Consider the following 27,671-nt stretch of genomic DNA (forward strand, 5'->3'; position numbering starts at 1 on the left):
AGTGAGGTCCATACAGAAATGGTTTATCTAGATCAGTGTGGAAGAATTTGACTGGCCTTCACAGAGCCCTGACCTCAACCACATCGAACATCTTTGGGATGAATTGGAACACCGACTGCGAGCCAGGCCTAATTGTCAAACATCAGTGTCCGACCTCACTGATGTGGCTGAATGGAAGCAAGGTCCCGTAGCAATGTTCCAACATCTAGTCAAAAGCCTTCCCAGAAGAGTGGAGGCTGTTATAGCAGCAAAGGGGGGCACAACTCCATGTTAACGCCCATGATTTTGGAATGTTTGACGAGCAGCTGTCCACGTACTTTTGGTAATGTAGTGTATGAAACTTTGGTTAACTTGGAATGAACTTCCGAGTGGTGCAGTGGTCTCAGGCTGTGCCACTAGAGATCCTGGTTCGAGTCCAGGCTCTGTCGCAGCCAGCCGTGACCGGGAGACCCATGGGGCGGCGCACAATTGGCCCAGCGTTGTCCGGGTTAAGGGAGGGTTTGGCCAGCAAGGATGTTCTAGTCCCATCGTGCTCTAGCGACTCCTGTGGTGGGACGGGTGCAATGCACGCAGACACGGTCGCCAGGTGTACGGTGTTTCCTCCAACACATTGGTGTGGATGGCTTCCGGGTTAAGTGGATATTGTGTCAAGAAGCAGTTCGGCTTGGCTGGATTGTGTTTCGGAGGACGTACGGCTCTCGACCTTTGCCTCCCGAGTCCGTGCGGGAGTTGCAGCGATGAGACAAGACTGTAACTACCAATTAAATACCACGAAAAAGGAGTAAAAGTTCTAAAAAAATAAAAATGAAATTATAGTTTGTAAACTTGATACACAGACAATAATTGCCATAACAACCATAAAAAAATGAAATATTCAATTAAATTTACATTTTAAAATTGAACGCAATATTCATTCAATTCTGTTTCAAATCATGAAATACTAGTTCAACTTATGAATTCAATGATTCAATTTGTGCATTATAAATTCAAAAATATTACATTCAAATGCAATACCCTAATACATATTCAAATTATGGAATTCAAATACAATTTCTGTTGACACTGACATCGCGCTATATGTGTGTGCATTATGACTTTGTATTTCTGTCTAACCCTCCAGGGTAAAGGAGCTGCTGGTCTTGAAGTTGTCTGAGTTGTCGTATCTCTGAGCGCGTGCAGATGTGCGTGTCAGTGTCAGGAACACTCCCGGCTGACCAATCAGCTCTAAGGAGGTGTGGCCAGGCAGGAACAGCCCCTGGTGCTGTAGGAAGGAAGCCCTGCGGCCAAACTTCTCCCCTCTTGTCCACTGCTCCAACCGCAGCCCAGCGCGGTCCGAAACAACCAGGAAGTAGTTAGGACGCTCCGCTGACTCCAGAGAGATCACCGGGAGACCTGTAATGCAGAGTTTAACATATGGGTGAAGCTCACAAGAGATGTATTTGTGTGTGTGTGTGTGTGTGTGTGTGTGTGTGTGTGTGTGTGTGTGTGTGTGTGTGTGTGTGTGTGTGTGTGTGTGTGTGTGTGTGTGTGTGTGTGTGTGAGAGAGAGAGAGAGACTCACGTGATGTGCGGTCCTTCTGTAGTCCTGCTGTGATCATGAAGTTAAAGAGTAGTCCAGGGGGAGGCAGCCCACCTACGAACTCCCTAACTAGAGGAAAGACTGACCCACTGGTTCTGTTCACACCGAAGACTGTACCATTAAACACAGCACTGGCCACTGAGAATGGACCTTCACCTAACTCTACAGAGACACAGAATGAATATATTAGGATATTTAGTGTGTATACCTGTGTGTTTGTATTTTTGTGTGAGCTGAAAAGTGTTCCTTTATGATACATTTTGGTTAGGTTCAAACATACCTTGGTTGTAGTATTCACAGTCATAGGCTGGAAGTGAAGAACGGAACAAACATTTAGAGACATACAAATCCACATAGGATACTTAAGTAGCAAAGTAACCCTTAATGTTTAGATCAGGCTGGGAGAGAGATCGTGGTATTGTGTAAGAGTGTATGTGTGAATATCTGGGGTCATTTGATGACAGATAGAACAAATGGTGGATGAGATATGGAGCAGTGGTGGGACTTTATAGTTCTGGGTAGTGGTGTGTGTGTATGTGTGTTGGTGTGTGTGTATATAGGAGCATTGAGTGACCCAGCACCTATGCTGACATAGAAAGCAGAAGGAATTGGGTCTGAGGAACAGATCCACACTGTGTGTGTGTGTACTCACGACAGACAGAGGGGTTTCTCCATACCACAGTAACACCGTGTTGACAGCAGGTGTGTGCATAGGCAGCGATGGACGTACACAGACACTCACAGTCTCCGCCCCGATTACAGTTACAAGTGTCTGTCAAGCAGTTCATATAGAACCATGAGACATCCACCTGCACGCACACACACACACACACACACACACACACACACACACACACACACACACACACACACACACACACACACACACACACACACACACACACACACACACACAGGTTACATGTCTACCTGGGGGGTGGGGGGGGGTTAGTGAGGGTTTAGTGGGGGAAGACAGGGAGTCTGGGTTAGATGTAAGTTAAGGTGTGTGTGTGAATAATGTAGATAGGAATGAGTGACATGTGTGTGTGTGTGTTCTAGGGGTTGAATAGTTATCATTAATTCAGAGTGGGTCTGAGTGATGGTACATTAGAACAATGAGATGTGGGTTGAACTCTGGAACACAGGGTTCAGATTAGACATTAGAGACAACTGAGCTTTATAATACAATGTGTATGGAGGGGTGTGTGTATGTGCGTGTGTGCGTTCTTTGTCACAACAATAAACAGTCAGTATCTGGATACTATGTGTGAAATTCTTGATAATGTATGTGATATCAACAGAGAAGTATATTTTCTGGGTGATTTAAATATTGACTAGCTATCATTAAGATGCCCACTCAGGAAAAAAGTTCAAACTGTAACCAGTGCCTGAAACCTGGATCAGGTTGTCAGTCAACCTACCAGGGTAGTTACAAACAGCACAGGAATTAAATCATAAACATGTATTGATCACATTTTTACTAACGCTGCAGATATTTGCTTTGAAGCAGTATCCCAAATCCATAGGATGTAGTGATCACAATATAATAGCCCTATCTAGGAAAACCAAACTTCCAAATGTTGGGCCTAATATGTCATGTCTTATTATGTCTGTTCCTGTCCTTTCTCTTCACTCTGTCTCTCTCTGCTGGTCTTATTAGGTTACCTTCTCTTTCTCTCCTTCTCCAGCTGTTCCTCATCTCCCCTAACTAGCTCATTCACCCTTTCCCCACCTGTTCCCTTTTTTTCCCTCTGATTAGGTCTCTATTTCTCTCTCTGTTCCTGCTACTTTCAGTGTCAGATTCTCGTTTGTGTTTCCCATGCCAGAAGCAAGCTATCGTCTCGTTTGCTTTCTCCTAGTCCTATCCTGTCGGAGTCTGCCTGGCAGGTGCATCCTGCACTCTACTAACTATCTTTTGTTTGCACTGTGTCCAGTTCATCATATGCTACGTGTGATCAGCTACCACCGTTCCTCTGTGACCCGCACCGACCCAGAGCGACCTGCAGCCTGTCGCCGCTACCCAGCTATTCATCAGAGGGACTTTATGTTTCATTTGTCACCCTCTCTGCGGGTATTCTATTGTGCCATTGACAACGTCGGAAGAGGATCTATGCCATTCCTGTTTTTTCATTAAAAGAACTTTGTTTCTGTTAAAACCGCTTTTGGGTCTTCACTCAAGTACATAACAGAAGAATCTGACCAAGAATGGACCCAGCGGCTCCGGACCCTTTTCACTCCGCCGTCGAGATCCAGGGAGCGATGCTAGGCAGACACGAGGAGGAATTGTCTGCTGCTCGACATGCCGTTGAGACCCTGGCCGTCCAAGTCTCCGACCTCACAAGACAGGTTCACCAACTCCACCTCGATCCACCGCCCACTTCCAGGGTTTCCGGGTCTCCGGAGCCCAGGATCAATAACCCGCCGTGTTACTCTGGGGAGCCCACTGAGTGCCGCTCATTCCTCACTCAGTGTGATGTGGTGTTCTCTCTCCAGCCCAACACTTACTCCAGGAGCACAGCCCGCATCGCCACGTCATTTCTCTCCTTACCGGACGGGCGCGTGAGTGGGGCACGGCAATCTGGGAGGCGAGGGCTGAGTGTATTAACCAGTATCAGGACTTTAAGGAGGAGATGATACGGGTTTTTGACCGTTCTGTTTTTGGGAAGGAGGCTTCCAGGGCCCTGTCTTCCCTATGTCAGGGGAATCGATCCATAACGGATTATTCTATTGAGTTTCGCACTCTCGCTGCCTCTAGTGACTGGAACGAGCCGGCTTTGCTCGCTCGTTTTCTGGAGGGTCTCCTCGCCGAGGTTAAGGATGAGATTCTCTCCCGGGAGGTTCCTTCCAGCCTGGACTCCTTAATAGCTCTCGCTATTCGCATAGAGCGACGGTTTGATCTTCGTCGCCGAGCTCGTGGAAGGGAGCGCGCGTTCTCCGTTGCCCCCCTCTCCGCATCACTGCCACCTGCCACATCACTGCCACCCTCCTCCGCCGGCTCGGATGCTGAGCCTATGCAGCTGGGGGTATCCGCATCTCGGCCAAAGAGAAGGAACGGAGAATCACCAACCGCCTCTGTCTCTACTGCGGCTCCGCTGGTCATTTTGTCACCTCATGCCCAGTAAAAGCCAGGGCTCATCAGTAAGAGGAGGGCTACTGGTGAGCGCAACTACTCAGGTCTCTCCTTCAAGATCCTGCACTACCTTTCCGGTCCATCTCCGCTGGACCGGTTCATCTGCTTCCTGCAGTGCCTTGATAGACTCTGGGGCGGAGGGCTGTTTTATGGACGAGACCTGGGCTCGGGAACATGACATTCCTCTCAGACAGTTAAGGGATCCCACGGCCTTGTTCGCTTTAGATGGTAGTTCTCTCCCCAAGATTCAGCGTGAAACGCTGCCTTTAACCCTCACTGTCTCTGGTAATCATAGCGAAACCATTTCTTTTTTAATTTTTCGTTCACCTTTTACACCTGTTGTTTTGGGTCATCCCTGGCTAGTTCGCCATAACCCTTCTATTAATTGGTCTAGTAATACTATCCTATCCTGGAATGTTTCTTGTCATGTGACCTGTTTAATGTCTGCTATCTCTCCTGTTTCCTCTGTCTCTTCTTCACAGGAGGAGCCTGGTGATTTGACAGGGGTGCCGGAGGAGTATCACGATCTGCGCACGGTGTTCAGTCGTTCCAAGGCCACTTCTCTCCCTCCACACCGGTCGTATGACTGTAGTATTGATCTCCTTCCGGGAACTACTCCCCCGGGGTAGATTATACTCTCTGTCGGCTCCCGAACGTAAGGCTCTCGAGGATTATTTGTCTGTATCGCTCGACGCCGGTACCATAGTCTCCTCCTCCTCTCCCGCCGGAGCGGGGTTTTTTTTGTTCAGAAGAAGGACGGGTCCCTGCGCCCATGCGTGGATTATCGAGGGCTGAATGACATAACAGTTAAGAATCGTTATCCGCTTCCTCTTATGTCTTCAGCCTTCGAGATCCTGCAGGGAGCCAGGTTTTTCACCAAATTGGACCTTCGTAACGCCTACCATCTCATGCGCATCAGGGAGGGGGACGAGTGGAAGACGGCGTTTAACACTCCGTTAGGGCACTTTGAATACCGGGTTCTTCCTTTCGGCCTCGTTAACGCTCCAGCTGTCTTTCAGGCACTAGTTAACGACGTCCTGAGAGACATGCTGAACATTTTTGTTTTCGTTTACATGGACGATATCCTGATTTTTTCACCGTCTCTCTCGATTCATGTTCAGCACGTGCGACGCGTCCTCCAGCGCCTTTTGGAGAACTGTCTTTATGTGAAGGCTGAGAAGTGCACTTTTCATGCCTCCTCTGTCCCTTTTCTCGGTTCCGTTATTTCCGCTGAGGGCATTAAGATGGATCCCGCTAAGGTCCAGGCTGTCATTGATTGGCCCGTTCCTAAGTCACGCGTCGAGCTGCAGCGCTTTCTTGGCTTCGCGAATTTCTATCGTCGTTTCATCCGTAATTTCGGTCAGGTGGCAGCTCCCCTCACAGCCCTTACTTCTGTTAAGACGTGCTTTAAGTGGTCCGTTTCCGCCCAGGGAGCTTTTGATCTTCTCAAGAATCGTTTTACATCCGCACCTATTCTTGTTACACCTGACATCTCTAGACAGTTTGTTGTTGAGGTTGACGCGTCAGAGGTGGGCGTGGGAGCCATTCTTTCTCAGCTCCCTCTCTGACGGCAAGGTCCATCCTTGCGCGTTTTTTTCTCATCGCTTATCGCCGTCAGAACGTAATTATGATGTTGGTAATCGCTGAACTGCTCGCCATCCGCTTAGCCCTAGGCGAATGGCGACAGTGGTTGGAGGGGGCGACCGTTCCTTTTGTCGTTTGGACTGACCATAGGAATCTTGAGTACATCCGTTCAGCCAAACGACTTAATGCGCGTCAGGCTCGTTGGGCTCTGTTTTTCGCTCGTTTCGAGTTCGTTATTTCTTATCGTCCGGGCTCAAAGAACACCAAGCCTGATGCTTTATCTCGTCTCTTCAGTTCTTCTGAGGTCTCCACCGACCCCGAGGGGATTCTCCCTGAGGGGCGTGTTGTCGGGTTGACTGTCTGGGGAATTGAGAGGCAGGTAAAGCAAGCACTCACTCACACTCCGTCGCCGCGAGCTTGTCCTAGGAACCTTCTGTTCGTTCCCGTTCCTACTCGTCCGGCCGTTCTTCAGTGGGCTCACTCTGCCAAGTTAGCCGGCCACCCCGGCGTTCGGGGTACGCTCGCTTCCATTCGCCAGCGTTTCTGGTGGCCCACTCGGGAACGTGACGCGCGTCGATTTGTCGCTGCTTGTTCGGTCTGCGCGCAGACTAAATCTGGGAACTCTCCTCCTGCCGGCCGTCTCAGACCGCTTCCCATTCCCTCTCGACCGTGGTCTCACATCGCTTTAGATTTTATCACCGGACTGCCTTCATCAGCGGGGAAGACAGTTATTCTTACGGTTGTCGATAGATTCTCTAAGGCGGCTCATTTCATTCCTCTCGCTAAGCTCCCTTCTGCTAAGGAGACGGCTCAGATCATTATCGAGAATGTTTTCCGAATTCATGGCCTTCCGTCAGACGTCGTTTCGGACAGAGGCCCGCAGTTCACGTCTCAATTTTGGAGGGAGTTTTGCCGTTTGATTGGGGCTTCCGTCAGTCTCTCGTCCGGCTTCCATCCCCAGTCAGACTGTTGGTCGCATCTTACGCAGTCTTTCTTTTCGTAACCCTGCGTCTTGGTCAGAACAGCTCCCCTGGGCAGAGTACGCCCACAACTCGCTTCCTTCGTCTGCTACCGGTCTATCTCCTTTTCAGAGTAGCCTCGGGTACCAACCTCCGCTGTTCTCTTCTCAGCTCGCCGAGTCCTGCGTTCCCTCCGCTCAGGCTTTTGTCCAGCGTTGCGAGCGCACCTGGAAGGGGGTCAGGTCGGCACTTTGCCGTTATAGGGCGCAGACTGTGAGGGCCGCTAATAAGCATAGAACCAAGAGTCCTAGATATTGTTGCGGTCAGAGAGTATGGCTCTCCACTCAGAACCTTCCCCATAAGACAGCTTCTCGCAAGTTGACCCCGCGGTTCATTGGTCCGTTCCGTATTTCTCAAGTCATTAATCCTGTCGCAGTGCGACTTCTTCTCCCGCGATATCTTCGTCGCGTTCACCCGGTCTTCCATGTCTCCTGTGTTAAGCCCGTTCTTCGCGCCCCCGCTCGTCCCCCCCCCCCATCCTTGTCGAGGGCGCACCTATCTACAGGGTTCGTAAGATTTTGGACATGCGTCCTCGGGGCCGTGGTCATCAGTACCTAGTGGATTGGGAGGGGTACGGTCCTGAGGAGAGGAGTTGGGTTCCCTCTCGGGACGTGCTGGACCGTTCGCTGATCGATGATTTCCTCCGTTGCCGCCAGGTTTCCTCCTCGAGTGCGCCAGGAGGCGCTCGGTGAGTGGGGGGGTACTGTCATGTCTTATTATGTCTGTTCCTGTCCTTTCTCTTCACTCTGTCTCTCTCTGCTGGTCTTATTAGGTTACCTTCTCTTTCTCTCCTTCTCCAGCTGTTCCTCATCTCCCCTAACTAGCTCATTCACCCTTTCCCCACCTGTTCCCTTTTTTCCTCTGATTAGGTCTCTATTTCTCTCTCTGTTCCTGCTACTTTCGGTGTCAGATTCTCGTTTGTGTTTCCCATGCCAGAAGCAAGCTATCGTCTCGTTTGCTTTCTCCTAGTCCTATCCTGTCGGAGTCTGCCTGGCAGGTGCATCCTGCACTCTACTAACTATCTTTTGTTTGCACCGTGTCCAGTTCATCATATGCTACGTGTGATCAGCTACCACCGTTCCTCTGTGACCCGCACCGACCCAGAGCGACCTGCAGCCTGTCGCCGCTACCCAGCTATTCATCAGAGGGACTTTATGTTTCATTTGTGACCCTCTCTGCGGGTATTCTATTGTGCCATTGACAACGTCGGAAGAGGATCTATGCCATTCCTGTTTTTTCATTAAAAGAACTCTGTTTCTGTTAAAACCGCTTTTGGGTCTTCACTCAAGTACATAACATAATATAGTGTAGAAGAGGTCTTACAAGGAGTTTTGTAGTGATTCATATGTTGATGCTTTAAAGAATATTTGCTGCTCTGTGGTGTGTAATGAGGACCAACCAGATGCTGCACTTGACGCATTTATGGAACTACTTATTCTAGTTACTAATAAGCATGCACCCATTAAGAAAATTAGGGAGGAGAGGGCGGGACTGAGACAGGTAACGGCAGACTGAACGTAGTTATGTAGAGCACCTCAAGATAAAAACGTACTATTCAACACATACACAATCTGGTGGGTGATAAACTTCAATCTGGATAACAAAACAAATCTTAAGACTAGACATTTATCGACAAATACTATGAAAACAAGCAACACCCAAACATGGCGGAGAGTTATACAGGGGAACCGATTTATCAAAACAAAAACGTGACTCTTCTACAGACACAGAAAATTTAATATTTTCACCACCGGGAATGGTAAAGGTCGAAACCGATCTGTTAAAAATCAATAAATGACCAACTGGGTATACTTGAACTAGTCAGTAAGGATATAAAAGATTTGAAGGCCTCGAGATGAGTGATGAAAAAGCTGTGACATTGGAGAAGGAAACAAACAAGCTGTCAAAAGTGACAGTCAATAGGATTGAAACTGAAGTGAATGAACTTAAAAAGGAGAACACCGTTCTGAGAGAAGCCTTACTTGACATACAGACTAGATCCATGAGAGAGAATCTGGTACTTACAGGTATCCAAGAGAAAGAAGGAGAAGTTCCTGAATCTGTAGTTAGAGAGTTCCTCCTTACAGCGCTTCAGATTCCACGCGAAGCTATCGACAAAATCCAACTTGAACGTGTACACCGCTTCGGACAGAGAGGGCAGAGGTATGAACGCCCAATCGTTGCCCATTTTGCTTAATTTGAAGATAAAATAACAGTTAAAAGCCTGGGGAAAAGACTTGCTGGGACCAAAATTGGCAGGAATGATTAATTCCCGAAGGAAATTGCAGAACATAAAGTTCTGTATTCAATTTTCAAGGTAAATAGAGTAAAAGGAAACAAGTAGCTCTCATCGTCGATAAACAAAATATTGATAACCCGTTGTTCAGAGACACAAAGTCTCCTCCATGGCTATTTTAAAAATTACAAAGTTCTTATAGACAAGGAAAATAATGAAACACAATTCTAGCCTGGTTATGGATTGTAATAATATATAGAAAAGCCATATTATTTTTTACTGTATCATCAAATACAACTAATTGGAACACAAAAGCACTAATTCAACATGGAGAAGATAAAAACTCAGTAAACAGAAGCCACAGTATGTGTGGTGTGTGTTTTTTTATGTTTGGGAAAGTGTGGTGTTGAGTGAGAAAGGAAGTTATTGCATATCCCAGAACCAATGTATTGCTGTGAGCGTGGGTGTGAGTGAGCTTTCAATGTTGTTCAGAAGATGGATATACTTTTTATAATGAATTATACGTCTTATTTATTTATTTATTGTCCTATCATGGTGGAACAGTGTATTAAAATAAATTATACATTTGATTTATTTATTGTCCTATCATGGGGAACAACATTTTTAAAATAAATGATATCTAATGTATTTATTTATGATCCTATATTGATGGACCGGTCCACAACCCTATACCCTAGACACCCACCTGAATGACCCAGATACTAAGGAGAAGTCCCTATCTGTTTTATGGGCCTGCTGTAAGAGGTCTGTATGCAGCCAAAATGCAGTCAGAGACCTAGAGCAGCAATTCCCCCTCAAGATTCTGAGCCTGCTTGGCAGGGTTGGTCCTGCAAAGCCATAGTCCCCAAATGGAGAGCAAAGCCAAAGTCCACAAAGGGAGAACATACTACACAAGTAAATTCTCAAAGCTGCTAATGAGAACCTTGACGACCTTGTACCTAGCTGGTGGGGATTCCGGTGGGGTGCCCCCACTCAGGCAGTGGCAGTGCTGGCAACACTAGCTGCAGTAACCCATGGGGAGGGGGTCACACTCAGACATTCAGAGAGGGGGTATATTATTGTGGCCCTGGTGGCACAAAATCAAAAGTCTGACTGCATGGAGATGCTTGGGAATATGGTCAATACAGGGGACCATGTTTTGGGTGTTTCAGGGAAAAGGTGTACATTTGACCTCCATCATCTAGGACGTGACAATGGTCACAATGGTTAAAATCTCTCAATTTCTTCCCATTTTTTTTCTGCACAGTCTTGCAAGCCTTCTCATACAGCTGCAACTGTATATGCATTCATAAATCAAGACCTTTCTTGAGTTGGGCTCTGAGATGGTGCAATTGTTGAGAATGTCAGCCTATGGTTGAGTGGGGGGAAAGGGTTGAGTGTATGTGCATATTCAACAACTGTTGTGAAGGAATAAATGATGTTAGGGACAATATAGGATGATTCACAATAATTGTTTGCTAATATAATTATTGCTTGCAATAATGTAATTTTGGTAATGGTGAGACTGGCGAGAGGTAAAATCCTTTGCATAAATTGCCTACATTAGTACAATATTTAATAGCTAATTATGGAAATTAAGAAACAGGATTTAAAAAAAATATATATATATATTTTGATTGCTATATATAATACAAATCGAGGTGAGGGCGATGGAAATGCATTTGGCGGTTGATCACCTTCTGTTCTGTAAATGGCACTGTGTGCTCTTTTCGAAGGATGGATCCCAGTCTTTTCAGGGCTATGGGATATGGGGGTCGGGGGTGGTCTGCCGGGTATTGGGATGACAACCCAACTCGGGATGAGGAGGGCTTTTAGCGGGTGGAATAGTGGGTACCAATTGGAGGTTTACTTAGTAGCAATGCAAATATCATGGTACAGCTATATAGACACTCAATCATCATGTTACTTTTTAATGGTATTTTTACAAACATTATTTTGATAAATATAATTGAAAGTTGTCTCATTATGGTGAGTGGTGAAATAAGTATAGACAGTTACAACTGTAATGGCTTAGCAGATAATAAGAAACGACGATCAGTATTTACCTGGCTAAAAGAGAAGGAATATAATATCTATTTTTTTACAGGAAACTCAGTCAACAATTTTAGATTCAGTTTTGTGGAAAAAGGACGGGGGGCGAAATATATTTCTCCCATGGGCAAAGAAATTCAAAAGGGGTGATGGTTTTAATTAATGAATGCATGGATATATTGGAATTAGTGGACATATGGAGACTTAAATACCTTGAACTAGTGAGATATACATGGCGGAGGCTTAGTCGAAGCTAGTCGTTTTGACTACTTTCTTTTGCCATTCTCTCTGGCACCAAAAGTTTAAAAAGTGTTGATAGGGGACAGAATGCGGTCGGATCATCACATAATTGACATATACAGTTGAAGTCAGAAGTTTACATCCACTTAGGTTGGAGTCATTACAACTCGTTTTTCAACCACTCCACAAATGTCTTGTTAACAAACTATAGTTTTGGCAAGTCAGTTAGGACATCAACTTTGTGCATGACACAAGTCATTTTTCCAACAATTGTTTCCAGACAGATTATTTCACTGTATCACAATTCCAGTGGATCAGAAGTTTACATACACTAAGTAGACTGTGCCTTTAAACAGCTTGGAAAATTCCAGAAAATGATGTCATGCCTTTAGAAGCTTCTGATAGGCTAATTGACATCATCACCTCAATTGGAGGTGTACCTGTGGATGTATTTCAAGGCCTACCTTCAAACTCAGTGCCTCTTTGCTTGACATCATGGGAAAACCAAAATAAATCAGCAAAGACCTCAGAAAACAATTGTAGACCTCCACAAGTCTGGTTCATCCTTGGGAGCAATTTCCAAACGCTTGAAGGTACCACATTCGTCTGTACAAACAATAGTATGCAAGTATAAACACCATGGGACCACGCAGCTGTGGTACAACTCAGGAAGAAGACGCCTTCTGTATCCTAGAGAGTAATGTACTTTGGTGGAAACAGTATCAAAAGTATCTATATCCACAGTAAAACGAGTCCAATATCGACATAGCCTGAAAGGACGCTCAGTAAAGAAGAAGCCACTGCTCCAAAACCGCAATAAAAAAGCCAGACTATGGTTTGAAACTGCACATGGGGACAAAGATCGTACTTTTTGGAGAAATGTCCCCTGGTCTGATGAAACAAAAATTGAACTGTTCGGCCATAATGACCATCGTTATGTTTGGAGGAAAAAGGGGGAGGCTTGCAACCCGAAGAACACCATCACAACTGTGAAGCACGGGGATGGAAGCATCATGTTGTGGGGGTGCTTTGCTGCAGGATGGACTGGTGCACTTCACAAAATAGATGGCTTCATGAGGTAGGAAAATTCCGTGGATATATTGAAGCATCATCTCAAGACGTCAGTCAGGAAGTTAAAGCTTGGTCACAAATAGATCTTCCAAATGGACAATGACCCCAAGCATACTTCCAAAGTTGTGGCAAAATGGCTAAGGACAACAAAGTCAAGGTATTGGAGTGGCCATCACAAAGCCCTGACCTTAATCATATAGAAAATGTATGGGCAGAACTGAAAAAGCGTGTGTGAGCAAGGAAGCCAACAAACCTTTTTGGTCCCAGCTCTCTGCAGGTCTTTCACTAGGTCCCCCTGTGTGATTCTGGGATTCTTGCTCTCCGTTCTTGTGATCACTTTGACCCCACGGGGTGAGATCTTGCGTGGAGCCCCAGATCGAGGGAGTTATCAGTGGTCTTGTATGTCTTCCATTTCCTAATAATTGCTCCCACAGTTGATTTCTTCAAACCAAGCTGCTTACCTATTGTACATTGTCTTCCCAACTGGTGCAGGTCTACAATTTTGTTTCTGGTGTCCTTTGACAGCTCTTTGGTCTTGGCCATAGTGGAGTTTGGAGTGTGACTGTTTGAGGTTGTGGACAGGTGTCTTTTATACTGATAACAAGTTCAAACAGGTGCCATTAATACAGGTAATGAGTGGAGGACAGAGGAGCTTCTTAAAGAAGAAGTTACAGGGCTGTGAGAGCCAGAAATCTTGCTTGTTTGTAGGTGACCAAATACTTATTTTCCACCATAATTTGCAAATAAATTCATTAAAAATCCTACAATATAATTTTCTGGATTTTTTTTCTCATTTTGTCTGTCATATTTGAAGTGTACCTATGACGAAAATTACAGGCCTCTCTCATCTTTTTAAGTGGGAGAACTTGCACAATTGGTGGCTGACTAAATACTTTTTTGCCCCACTGTATAAAGATCCAGTCTATTAAAAAAAAGATACCTCTTACACTTCAGTGTTGTGATGCAAAAATCCTAGCAAAATGCTTGGCGCATATAATTAAAAAAGTATTGTCAGATATGTTTCATCCTAATCAGACAGGTTTTTTACATGGACAATACATTGGAGATAATATAAGTCAAGTACTGGAAACAATAGAAATTTATGAAATATCGGGGACACCAGGCCTGGTTTTCAAAGCTGATTTTGAAAAGGCTTCTGATAAAGTACGACTGGAGTTTATATATAAATGCCTAGAATATTTCAATTTTGGGGAATCTCTTATAAAATGGAAAAGTTTTGTATAGTAACCCTAGGTGTAAAATAGTAAATAAATGCTACAAAAAAGTGTTAAACTATCTAGAGGAGTAAAACAATGTTGTCCACTATCGGCATATCTATTTATTATTGCCATTGAAATGTTAGCTATTAAAATTAGATCAAACAATAATATTAAGGGATTAGAAATCCGTGGCTTAAAAACTAAGGTGTCATTGTTCGCTGATGATTCATGTTTTCTTTTAAAACCACAATTAGAGTCTCTCCACAGCCTCAGAGTATCTAGATACTTTTGCTATCCTCTCTGGATAAAAATCAAATTATATTATGTATTGGATCACTAAAAAAATGCATATTTTACAATACTGTGTAGTTTACCAATTAAATGGTCTGACGGAGATGTCAACATACTCAGTACACAAATCCCAAAATAAATAAATGATCTCATTCCAATACATTTTTTATAGAAAGTTAGCAAAAATAGATATTTCTTGAGTTTACCTATTTGCTTATGATTTTGCCTACACCTAGTGACCTGCTTTTTAAATTATATGAACAAAAAAATATTCAATTTTATTTGGAATGGCAAGTCAGACAAAATTAAAAGGGCCTATTTATATAACGAATATGAATTCGGAGGGCAGAAATTATTAAAAACATTAAAGCATTAGACCTCTCACTAAAGGGATCAGTCATGCAAAAGTTATATTAAAATCCAAACTGGTTCTCTAGTAAATTGGTAGGAATGTCTCATCCTATGTTCAAGAAAGGCCTTTTTCCCTTTATTCAGATTACAGCTGCTCACTTTTGGTTGTTTGAAAATGAAATAATCTCCAAAATATAGTTTTTTTTTTTTTAAACAAGCCTTAGAAAGTTGGTTGCAATTTCAGTTTAATCCACTTGAAATGACAGAACAAATAATACATCAAATATTGTGGTTAAACTCAAATATACTAATTGATTAAAAAAACATATTTTCGAAGAAATGTTTTAAAAAGGTATAATTTTAGTGAATGATATCATAAATAGGACTGGTGGAGTTATGTAACACATGCAGCTAACACAGACATATGGAAATGTCTGCTCTACCCAAAATTACAACCAATTAATTGCAGCATTACCACAACAATTGAAGAGGCAACTAGAAGGGGGAAAAAGTAAGGAACTGTATTAAAGAACATAAATGGTGAAAGAAAAGTGTGATAAATAAAAACATATACCAATTTCATTTAAGGACCAAAAAACTGACAGCTGTGCCATATAAATTGCAAAATAGTTGGGGGAGATGTTCGATGTACCCATTCCTTGGCACATGGTTTATGAATTGATACGCAAAACTTCAAAATGTTCAATTTAAATTACTATACAAAATTCTTGCAACCAATAGAATGTTATATATTTGGGGGAAACAATCTTTTTCAGCTCTGCAGATTTTTCTGTGAGGAGGCAGTGTCATTAGATAATTTATTTTGATATTGTCCATATGGAGTTCGGTTTTGGTCACAGCTTCAGGAATGTCTGAAGAATTGCAACATTTGCCTAGAACTAACGCTGCAGATAGCAATACTGGGTGATTTGAAAAGCCATAGTCAATCAATCAATAATATAATAATTATTTTAGCAAAAAAATATATTTTTAATTTACAATCTGTAGAAGCTATGAGAATAGAAAGGTTCAGTACTTTTGTCAAGCATCACAGCACAGTTGAAAATATATGACAAATTGAATCCAAAATGGATGGTGTTGAGCGATAGATGGGAGGGGTTGAATGGAGCTGAAGGGTGGGACTAATAACAAGATAACCAATGTAAAACATACGGGGTCTGTAAAATGTATATAGGTTCAGGAATGTTGTGAAATAGCACAGTTACAAATAGAAATCAAACTGGATGGACATCAGAAATAGAGGATGGAATAAAAACAAACAAAATATTACTATTGTAAAATAGATTGTGTCTGTAAAATGTGTATAAGATGCATAAACTGAAGGTAGAAGCCTAAGTGTTATTGTTTATTAGTTTACTCCAATTGGGGGAAGGATGGTAGGGTTTGCGGGAAATAATAAAGGTATTATTCTACAAAAAAATGGTGTATGTCTATATAGGTATGTATAGGTTATATAGGTATGTCTGTATATGAGTGCATATGTGTATGTGTATGTATATGGATATATATATATTGACCCCAAAAATAGGGGGGATTGGAAATTATGCAGACAATCACATTAATGGAAGAAAAAATCTTTCTGCAATATTTAGCTGATCCACCACTAGAAAAAAATTAGAAGAAAAAAGAAAATTACTGTAAAAAATCCCCTTGGATTGATGAGGAATTTAAAAATTGTATGGTTGAGAGGGATGAGGCAAAGGGTATGGCAATTAAGTCTGGCAGCCCTATTGATTGGCAATCGTACTGAAAATTAATAAATCATGTGAGTAAAATAAATGAAAAGTATCTACACTATGAAACAAAAATAAATTACATAAAGAATAATAGTAAAAAGCTTTGGGGCACCTTAAATGACATTTTGGGGAAAAAGACAACTCGGCTCCTTCATTTATTGAATCAGATGGCTCATTCATCACAAAGCCCACTGATATTGCAAACTACTTGAATGACTTTTTCATTAGCAAGATAAGCAAACTTAGGGATGACATGCCACCAACAAACGCTGACACTACACATCCAAGTATATCAGACCAAATTATGAAAGACAAGAATTGTACTTTTGAATTTTGTAAAGTCAGTGGTGAAGATGTGAAAAAAATATTGTTGTCTATCAACAATGACAATCCACCAGTGTCTGACAATCTAGATGGAAAATTACTGAGGATAATAGCAGATGATATTGCCACTCCTATTTGCCACATCTTCAATTTAAGCTTACTAGAGAGCGTGTTCCCTCAGGCCTGGAGGGAAGCTAAAGTCATTCCGCTACCAAAGAATAGCAAAGCGCCCTTTACTGGCTCAAACAGCTGACCAATCAGCCTGTTACCAACCCTTAGTAAACCCCTGGAGAAAATTGTGTTTGACCAGATACAATGCTATTTTACAGTAAACAAATTGACAACAGAAATTCAGCATGCTTATAGGGAAGGACACTCAACAAGCACAGCACTTACACAACTTACTGATGATTGGCTGAGAGAAATTGATGATAAAATGATTGTGGGGGCTGTCTTGTTAGACTTCAGTGCAGCTTTTGACATTATCGATTATAGTCTGCGGCTGGAAAAACATATGTGTTATGGCTTTACACCCCCTGCTATAATGTGGATAAAGAGTTACTTGTCTAACAGAACATAGAGGGTGTTCTTTAATGGTAGCCTATCAAATATAATCCAGTTAGAATCAGGAATTCCCCAGGGTAGCTGTTTTGGCACCTTGCTTTTTAAAATATTTACTGACTTTGAGCAAAGCCAGATGACTCTACACTATACATGTCAGCTACTACAGCGACTGAAATGACTGCCACACTCATCAAAGAGCTGCAGTTAGTTTCAGAGTGGGTGGTAAGGAATAAGTTCGCCCTAAATATTTCTAAAACTAAAAGCATTCTATTTGGAACAAAACACTCACTGAACCCTAAACCTCAACTAAATCTTATAATAAATAATGTGGAAATTGAGAAAGTTGAGATGACTAAACTGCTTGGAGTAACACTAGATTGTAAACTGTCATGGTCAAAACATATTGATGCAGTAGTAGCTAAAATGGGGAGAATTCTGTCAAAAATAAAGCGATGCTCCGCCTTCTTAACAACACTATCAACAAGGCAGGTCCTACAGACCCTAGTTTTGTTGCACCTTGACTACTGTTCAGTCATGTGTTCAGGTGGCACAAAAAAGGACTTGCAATTGGCTTAGAACAGGGCAGCACGGCTGGCCCTTGGATGTAGACAGAGAGTTAATATGAATCATTTGCATTTTTTTCACTACTTTTATTTATAAGAGGTATTGACAAGTTGAATGCACTGAGCTGTCTGTCTAAACTACTGGCACACAGCACGGACACCCATGCATACCCCACAAGACATGCCACAAGAGGTCTCTTCACAGTCCCCAAGTCAAGAACAGACTATGGGAGGCGCACAGTACTACATAGAGCCATGACTACATGGAACTCTATTCCACATCAAGTAACTGACGCAAGCAGTAAAATTAGATTTAAAAAACAGATTAAAAAAACACCTTATGGAACAGTGGGGACTGTGAAGGAACACAAACATTGGCACAGACACACACACACACACACACACACACACACACACACACACACACACACACACACACACACACACACACACACACACACACACACACACACACACACACACAGGATAACACATGCACTATACATACACATGGATGTAGCACTGTAGATATGTGGTAGTGGTACCTGAGGGCAAACAGTGTGTTGCAAAATCTGTGAATGTATTGTAATGTTTTAAAATTGTATAAACTGCCTTAATTTTGCTGAGAATCCTTAATAAATACAAATACAAATAGAAATAACCCCACCGCCACCATTGGGCACTCTGTTCAGAACGTTGACATCAACAGACTGCTCACCCGCACAACGCCATTCACACGGTCTGCGTTTGTGAGGCCGGTTGGTCATGCTGCCAAATTCTCTGAAACAACGTTTGAGGCGGCTTATGAACGAGAAATGAACATTCAATTATCTGCAAACAGCTTTGGTGGACATTCCTGCAGTCAGCATGCCAATTGCACACTACCTAAAAACTTTAGACATCTGTGGCATTGTGTTGTGTGACAAAACTGCACATTTTAGAGTGGCCTTTTATTGTCCCCAGCACAAAGTGCACCTGTGTAATGATCATGCTGTTTAATCAACTTCTTGATTTGCAGCACCTGTCAGGTGGATGGATTATCTTGAAATGCTCACTAACAGGGATGTAAACAAATTTGTGCACAACATTGGAGAGAAATAAGCTTTTTGAGCATATGGAACATTTCTGGGATCTTTTATTTCAGCTCATGAAACATGGGACCAACACTTTACATGTTGTGTTTATATTTTTGTTCAGTGTACATTTCCACACTATGAGGTTGGAAAAATACTGTGAAATTTAGAAAAATGTGATAATGCCCTTTTAGTGTAAGAGCCAATAACAGCTAGTTTTCAGTTTTCCCCGCCCCACTCAGATCACTACCAGAGAAAATACTTGCTTGAGAAATTGCCCTTGCTAACAAGCAATTTTTTGTTTCTTTTTGACCATTTTAATTGAAAACCCAGAAATGAAATGAAATTGTTACCCAGAAATAATTTTATATTGAGATAAAAACAGCTGCATTGGGCCTTTAAGAGATCCTGGGGAGAACATTGCTTAAGCAAGACAACCTTCGTGTTGGGTCATTCTGAAGTCAGTCAAACCTACACCACCATCTGTTGGCCACTCAGAAAATAACACAATATAACCTCAACAACCCACCACCAGGGGCCTCCCGAGTGGCGCAGTGATCTAAGGCACTGCAACACTTGAGCCGTCACTACGGCCCTGGGTTTGATCCCAGGCTGAGACACAGCCGGCCGTGACCGGGAGACCCATGAGGCGGTGCACAATTGGCCCAGCGTCGTCCGGGTTAGGGGAGGGTTTGGCCGACCGGGATGTCCTTTCATGTCCTTTCATGTCCCATCATGCTCTAGCTACTCCTCGTGGCCGGACGCCTGCAAGTTGACTCCGGTCGGCAGTTATACAGTGTTTCCTTACAAATTGGTGCGACTGGCTTCCGGGTTAAGCGAGCAGTGTGTCAAGAAGCAGTGCTGCTTGTCAGGGTCGTTTTTCAGATGACACATGGCTCTCGACCTTCGCCTCTCCTGAATCCGTACAGGAGTTGCAGCGAAGGGACAAGACTGTAAGTACCAATTGAATATCACGAAATTGGGCTTTAAAAGTACAAAAAGAAAAACAACCCACCACCTAAAGCTGCACACCTTAACCCCCTTGTATGTGTCTCTGGTCGTGGTGTACATCTCCTGAGAGTAGAGCTTATTTACTGAGATCAGATAAGAATCGTTCCCATATCCCCCTTTCCTGTGTGTGTGTGTGTGTGTGTGTGTGTGTGTGTGTGTGTGTGTACACTCACCACATTGTGACAGGGAGTAAAGACATCACTGTAGAGAAGAGCACACTCTCTCTTGGCGTACGGCTGTCTACCCAGGTCTCCTTCACACGCTCTCTTCACCACATAGTCACTCTCACACTGACACACACACACAGAGACAAATTTGGTGGGTGACTGATGTCTCCTAAATCTTACAGGTAGACCCTAGAGAGGCAGGAGACTGGGCTGAGGGGTTGAAGCGAGGGGGGGGGGGGGGGGGATATACACTGCTCAAAAAAATAAAGGGAACACTTAAACAACACAATGTAACTCCAAGTCAATCACACTTCTATGAAATCAAACTGTCCACTTAGGAAGCAACGCGGATTGGCAATAAATTTCACATGCTGTTGTGCAAATGGAATAGACAACACGTGGAAATTATAGGCAATTAGCAAGACACCCCCAATAAAGGAGTGGTTCTGCAGGTGGTGACCACATGTTTTGGTCACTTTTGAATGCTGCCGGTGCTTTCACTCTAGTGGTAGCATGAGACGGAGTCTACAACCCACACAAGTGGCTCAGGTAGTGCAGCTCATCCAGGATGGCACATCAATGTGAGCTGTGGCAAGAAGGTTTGCTGTGTCTGTCAGCGTAGTGTCCAGAGCATACCAGGCGCTACCAGGACACAGGCCAGTACATCAGGAGACGTGGAGGAGGCCGTAGGAGGGCAAAAACCCAGCAGCGGGACAGCTACCCCCGCCTTTGTGCAAGGAGGAGCAGGAGGAGCACTGCCAGAGCCCTGCAAAATGACCTCCAGCAGGCCACACATGTGCATGTGTCTGCTCAAACGGTCAGAAACAGACTCCATGAAGGTGGTATGAGGGCCCGACGTCCACAGGTGGGGGTTGTGCTTACAGCCCAACACCGTGCAGGACGTTTGGCACTTGCCAGAGAACACCAAGATTGGCAAATTCGCCACTGGCGCCCTTTGACCTTCACAGATGAAAGCAGGTTCACACTGAGCACGTGACAGACGTGACAGAGTCTGGAGACGCTGTGGAGAACGTTCTGCTGCCTGCAACATCCTCCAGCATGACCGGTTTGGCGGTGGGTCAGTCATGGTGTGGGGTGGCATTTCTTTGGGGGGCCGCACAGCCCTCCATGTGCTCGCCAGAGGTAGCCTGACTGCCATTAGGTACCGAGATGAGATCCTCAGACCCCTTGTGAGACCATATGCTAGTGCGGTTGGCCCTGGGTTCCTCCTAATGCAAGACAATGCTAGACCTCATGTGGCTGGAGTGTGTCAGCAGTTCCTGCAAGAGGAAGGCATTGATGCTATGGACTGGCCCGCCCATTCCCCAGACCTGAATCCAATTGAGCACATCTGGGACATCATGTCTCGCTCCATCCAACAACGCCACGTTGCACCACAGACTGTCCAGGAGTTGGCGGATGCTTTCGTCCAGGTCTGGGAGGAGATCCCTCAGGAGACCATCCGCCACCTAATCAGGAGCATGCCCAGGCGTTGTAGGGAGGTTATACAGGCACATGGAGGCCACACACACTACTGAGCCTCATTTTGACTTGTTTTAAGGACATTACATCAAAGTTGGATCAGCCTGCAGTGTGGTTTTCCACTTTAATTTTGAGTGTGACTCCAAATCCAGACCTCCATGGGTTGATAAATTTGATTTCCATTGATAATTTTTGTGTGATTTTGTTGTCAGCACATTCAACTATGTAAAGAAAAAAGTATTTAATAAGAATATTTCGTTCATTCAGATCTAGGATGTGTTATCTTAGTGTTCCCTATATTGTTTTGAGCAGTGTATATATATATATATATATATATATGTCCACTTCAAAACTAAAGACAAAGAACAGGGAAATATTCTCCAAGTTCCCCCTTTAAGGCAGCCATTACTCTGGGAATAATATTTTATCTTTAGAGACATGGTAAATTGTCTGTGTTCGCAGGTTGGCGTTTATTGCCGTGACTCATGTACTGGAGGCAGCTCTGCAGAGTGGTCAAAAACTGGCACAGCCACAGAGTCACAAAACCTTAGCCTAACCTTAACCCTGACATCATCACACTGCTAACCCTAATGCCAAAAGGCCTTTGTAGACTGTATGTCAGATTCAGTGGTTTACGATTATCACGTCACACAGTGCAATGTTACCAAATTCAAAAAATTGATATACACCTGTCCAGATTGCACAATTTGCTTCAGTTCTGTCGTCACATTCTGCTATTTGCTTGTGAGGCTACGTCAGCCGACATAGGCTACATCAACTGCAGCAGTGTATTTGATCTGTGCATGTCCCAGCCCCAGCAGAACATATCCCAGCAGAGCATGTCCCAGTCCCAGCAGAGCATGTCCCAGCCCCAGCAGAACATGTCCCAGCAGAGCATGTCCCAGTCCCAGCAGAGCATGTCCCAGTCCCAGTAGAGCATGTCCCAGCCCCAGCAGAACATATCCCAGCAGAGCATGTCCCAGTCCCAGCAGAGCATGTCCCAGTCCCAGCAGAGCATGTCCCAGTCCCAGCAGAGCATGTCCCAGCAGAGCATGTCCCAGTCCCAGCAGAGCATGTCCAGCCCCAGCAGAACATGTCCCAGCAGAGCATGTCCCAGCCCCAGCAGAGCATGTCCCAGCAGAGCATGTTCCAGCCCCAGCAGAACATGTCCCAGCAGAGCATGCCCCAGCCCCAGCAGAGCATGTCCCAGCCCCAGCAGAGCATGTCCCAGCAGAGCATATCCCAGCAGAGCATGTCCCAGCAGAGCATGTCCCAGCCCCAGCAGAACATGTCCCAGACCCAGCAGAGCATGTCCCAGCAGAGCATGTCCCAGCAGTGCATGTCCCAGCAGAGCATGTCCCAGCAGAGCATGTCCCAGCAGAGCATGTCCCAGCCCCAGCAGAACATGTCCCAGCAGAGCATGTCCCAGCAGAGCATGTCCCAGCAGAGCATGTCCCAGCAGAGCATGTTCCAGCAGAACATGTCCCAGCCCCAGCAGAGCATTTCCCAGCCCCAGCAGAACATGTCCCAGCAGAGCATGTCCCAGCCCCAGCAGAACATGGCCCAGCAGAACATGTCCCAGCCCCAGCAGAACATGTCCCAGCATAACATGTCCCAGCAGAACATGTCCCAGCAGAACATGTCCCAGCAGAGCATGTCCCAGCCCCAGCAGAGCATGTCCCAGCCCCAGCAGAACATGTCCCAGCAGAGCAAGTCCCAGCCCCAGCAGAACATGTCCCAGCAGAGCATGTCCCAGCCCCAGCAGAACATGGCCCAGCAGAACATGTCCCAGCCCCAGCAGAACATGTCCCAGCATAACATGTCCCAGCAGAACATGTCCCAGCAGAACATGTCCCAGCCTCAGCAGAGCATGTCCCAGCCCCAGCAGAACATGTCCCAGCAGAGCAAGTCCCAGCCCCAGCAGAACATGTCCCAGCAGAGCATGTCCCAGCCCCAGCAGAGCATGTCCCAGCCCTAGCAGAACATGTCCCAGCCCCAGCAGAGCAAGTCCCAGCAGAGCAAGTCCCAGCCCCAGCAGAACATGTCCCAGCAGAGCAAGTCCCAGCCCCAGCAGAACATGTCCCAGCAGAACATGTCCCAGCCCCAGCAGAACATGTCCCAGCAGAGCAAGTCCCAGCCCCAGCAGAACATGTCTCTCTCTATGCTTATGTGCCAGTGAAGTATGCATCTTAGAAACAGTTCACATACAAATGTTATAGTGTCTTCTGAAAAGTATTCAGACCCCATGACGTTTTTCACATTTTGCTACGTTACAGACGTACTGTGAAAATTGATGAAATATATTTTTGTCCTCAAATCTACACACAATACCACATAATGACAAAATGAAAACAAGATGATCAAAGATGATCAATGGGAACAGGATGCCCCGGAGCTCAATTTCGTGTCTTATAGCAAAGGGTCTGAATAATTATGTAAATAAGGTATTTCTGTTTTGTTTTTTTATATACATTTGCAAAAAATTCTAAAAACCTGTTTTTGCTTTGTCATTATGTGGCATCGTGTGTAGATTGATAAAAAAACATAATAAATTTTTGAATAAGGCTGTAACATAACAAAATGTGGAAAAAGTCAAGAGGTCTGGATACTTTCCGAAGATACTTTGTTCGTTTGCACCCCATTATTTCTATCTCTACTTTGCACATTCTTCCACTGCAAATCTACCATTCCATTGTTTTAGTTGCTATATTGTATTTACTTTGCCACCATGGCCTTTTTTTGCCTTTACCTCCCTTATCTCACCTCATTTGCTCACATTGTATATAGACTTATTTTTCTACTGTAATTATTGACTGTATGTTTGTTTTACTACATGTGTAACTCTGTTGTTGTATGTGTCGAACTGCTTTGCTTTATCTTGGCCAGGTCGCAATTGTCAATGAGAAATTGTTCTCAACTTGCCTACCTGGTTAAATAAAGGTGAAATAAATAAATAAAAATGTCCAAACTCAGAATCAAATACGCTTCCCCAAAAATGTTGTTGGCTGATTTTGTGCATTTGTCAAAATCCCATCAGGTAGCATGGTTTCAGATGTCATGGCAACTACATTATTAGGGAAATCGTTCTTCTTGCAAAGCATGTAAACGTTTAAATCAAACTATTATATTAATCTGACTATTCACAATCATCTTCGCTGGGATCGGCTCGTAACACCAGGCTGCACTACACGATAAAGGCAAAACAATTCTGACACTGCCAGAACTTTGGCAGAGCTTATGACCAAACGTACTGGTACTTTATCGGCAAACCTAGGCCCTGTCACACTGAACAAGCCAAGACGTCCGACAATCATTTACGGCATAAGAACCTGCTCACGACATGGACAGTTTGTCTGGGACTCCTTGACAATAAATGTCAACCTGCATTTAGTTCAGTATAGTTATCATTCCATGTGGGAGTGGAGAGCAGATGGCTAAGAGTTTGCAGTTCCACTATGTGTGTCTGTGTGTGTACCTGTCCCAGGGCCCAGCTGTCTCCGAAGCCCTGAGCATTGCTGACCTCCATGTGGCTGGATGTGGTCATGTCATTCACTGTCACACTGTCAAAGTTCCCACACAGACCACTCAGGAGACCCTAGACAGACAGGGGGAAGGAAAGGATAGAGAAAGAAAAGGGAGGATTAGGGGTGGGGTGGGGTGGATGTGTGAGTGGTGACCTTCCAAAGTGGTCCAGCTCAGCACTGTTAAGAGAGAGATAGTGTGGTGTGTGTGTGTGTGTATCCTGACCTTCCAGTGTGGTCCAACTCTGATGTGTACGGTCGTCTTGCGGTCCCAGAGAATGGTTAGGTCCTGGTAGGGAAAGTGGATTGCTGTGTAGTAGCCTGCTGACCACAGCTCAAATTCAGACCCTTTACCTACCACACTGGATGGACTCTGGAGGAGTAGATTTTATAAGACACACACCGGGCCAGACCCGGGTTAGGACACACCGGGATTGTCACATGTAGGGTCTGTACTGCCCACCAAGGAGGGCTCATGGACTTCATTGAGTGTGAAATGTGTGTGTGAAATGTGTGAAATGTGTGTGTGTGTGAAATGTGTGTGTGTGTGTGTGTGTGTTACACACAGGCTGGCCTGAGTTGTCGTTGAAGTAGATCTTGGTGAATCCAACATGGATGACCAGCATCTTCATACAGATGATCCCACTCTGATAACAATCCTTATTCTGGGCCACGATGGACACCTCACCATCTATACTCTGGAGAGAGAGAGAGAAGAAAGAAAAGAGAGAGAGAGAGAGAGAGAGAGAGACAGAAAGATTAACCATCACCTTCACAGAGATGAACCTGGAGAAGAGTCCCCTAAGCAAGCTGATCCTGGGGCTCTGTTTACAAACACAAACAGAGCCCCAGGACAGCAGCACAATTAGACCCAACCAAATCATGAGAAAACAAACAGATAATAACTTGACACATTAGAAAGAATTAACAAAATACGTAGCAATCTAGAATGCTATTTGGCTCTAAACAGAGAGTAACCCATATTTATGTATATTTATTTTCCCTTTAGTACTTTAACTATTTGCACAGCGTTATAACACTGTACATAACCATATGACATTTGAAATGTCTCTATTCCTTTGTGAGTGTAATGTTTACTGTAATTTTGTAATTGCTCATTTCACTTTTGTTTATTATTTATTTCACTTGCTTTGACAATGTAAACATATGTTTCCCATGCCAATAAAGCCCTTTGAATTGAAATTGAGAAAGAGAGAGCCGTGCTTATTATAGACACTTCAACTACACTCTCGGGAGAGAGAAAGAGTATTGTGTGCATGTATGTGTATGTGTGGTCTCTAGTGTGGTGTGCAGGTCTGTCCCTAGGGCAGGTAGAGTGCATTCCTGTTGCTCAGTGTTCCTTTACTGAGAGCCTCTGACATTTACAGGAACAGCATCACGTTCAGGGTCGCGGTCAGGAGGGAGCAACACACTGAACAATGCAGATAGAAATGTCATGAATAGAGCTGACATATATCTTAGTCTACCTGTCAGTTAGATGCATATCTGTTCTACACTATACATTAGGAACACCTGCTCTTTTCATGACAGACTGACCAGGTGAATCAAATCAAATTGTATTGTCACATGCGCCAAATACAACAGGTGTAGTAGACCTTACAGTGAAATGCTGAATACAACAGGTGTAGTAGACCTTACAGTGAAATGCTGAATACAACAGGTGTAGTAGACCTTACAGTGAAATGCTGAATACAACAGGTGTAGTAGACCTTACAGTGAAATGCTGAATACAACAGGTGTAGTAGACCTTACAGTGAAATGCTGAATACAACAGGTGTAGTAGACCTTACAGTGAAATGCTGAATACAACAGGTGTAGTAGACCTTACAGTGAAATGCTGAATACAACAGGTGTAGTAGACCTTACAGTGAAATGCTGAATACAACAGGTGTAGTAGACCTTACAGTGAAATGCTGAATACAACAGGTGTAGTAGACCTTACAGTGAAATGCTGAATACAACAGGTGTAGTAGACCTTACAGTGAAATGCTGAATACAACAGGTGTAGTAGACCTTACAGTGAAATGCTGAATACAACAGGTGTAGTAGACCTTACAGTGAAATGCTGAATACAACAGGTGTAGTAGACCTTACAGTGAAATGCTGAATACAACAGGTGTAGTAGACCTTACAGTGAAATGCTGAATACAACAGGTGTAGTAGACCTTACAGTGAAATGCTGAATACAACAGGTGTAGTAGACCTTACAGTGAAATGCTAACCAACAATGAAGTTAAGAAAAAAATACCTAAAAAAAATAAATAAATTAAAGTAGCAAATAATTAAAGAGCAGCAGTAAAATAAAAATAGCTGGGCTTTATACAGGGGGTACTGGTACAGAATCAATGTGCGGGGGCACCGGTTAGTCGAGGTAATATGTACATGTAGGTAGAGTTAAAGTGACTATGCATAGAAA

General features: G+C 44.1%; 1 protein-coding gene across 1 annotated transcript in view; it reads right to left on the reverse strand.

Annotated features, from left to right (window-relative positions):
• LOC135509297 (otogelin-like protein) overlaps window positions 1–27,671 on the reverse strand; it is a 51,739-nt gene that overhangs the window by 10,978 nt on the left and 13,090 nt on the right. Inside the window, exons 25-32 of the mRNA XM_064929830.1 lie at window positions 25,801–25,932; window positions 25,461–25,607; window positions 25,189–25,308; window positions 20,238–20,354; window positions 2,231–2,387; window positions 1,859–1,885; window positions 1,561–1,740; window positions 1,114–1,392 (exon numbers count right to left, since the gene is read on the reverse strand). Of these exons, the coding sequence (XP_064785902.1) occupies window positions 1,114–1,392; window positions 1,561–1,740; window positions 1,859–1,885; window positions 2,231–2,387; window positions 20,238–20,354; window positions 25,189–25,308; window positions 25,461–25,607; window positions 25,801–25,932 (1,159 nt within the window). The remainder of the gene's footprint in view (window positions 1–1,113; window positions 1,393–1,560; window positions 1,741–1,858; window positions 1,886–2,230; window positions 2,388–20,237; window positions 20,355–25,188; window positions 25,309–25,460; window positions 25,608–25,800; window positions 25,933–27,671) is intronic.

The sequence above is a fragment of the Oncorhynchus masou genome, chromosome 22, assembly GCF_036934945.1.
Source record: "Oncorhynchus masou masou isolate Uvic2021 chromosome 22, UVic_Omas_1.1, whole genome shotgun sequence".
NCBI classification, from domain to species: Eukaryota; Metazoa; Chordata; class Actinopteri; order Salmoniformes; family Salmonidae; genus Oncorhynchus; species Oncorhynchus masou.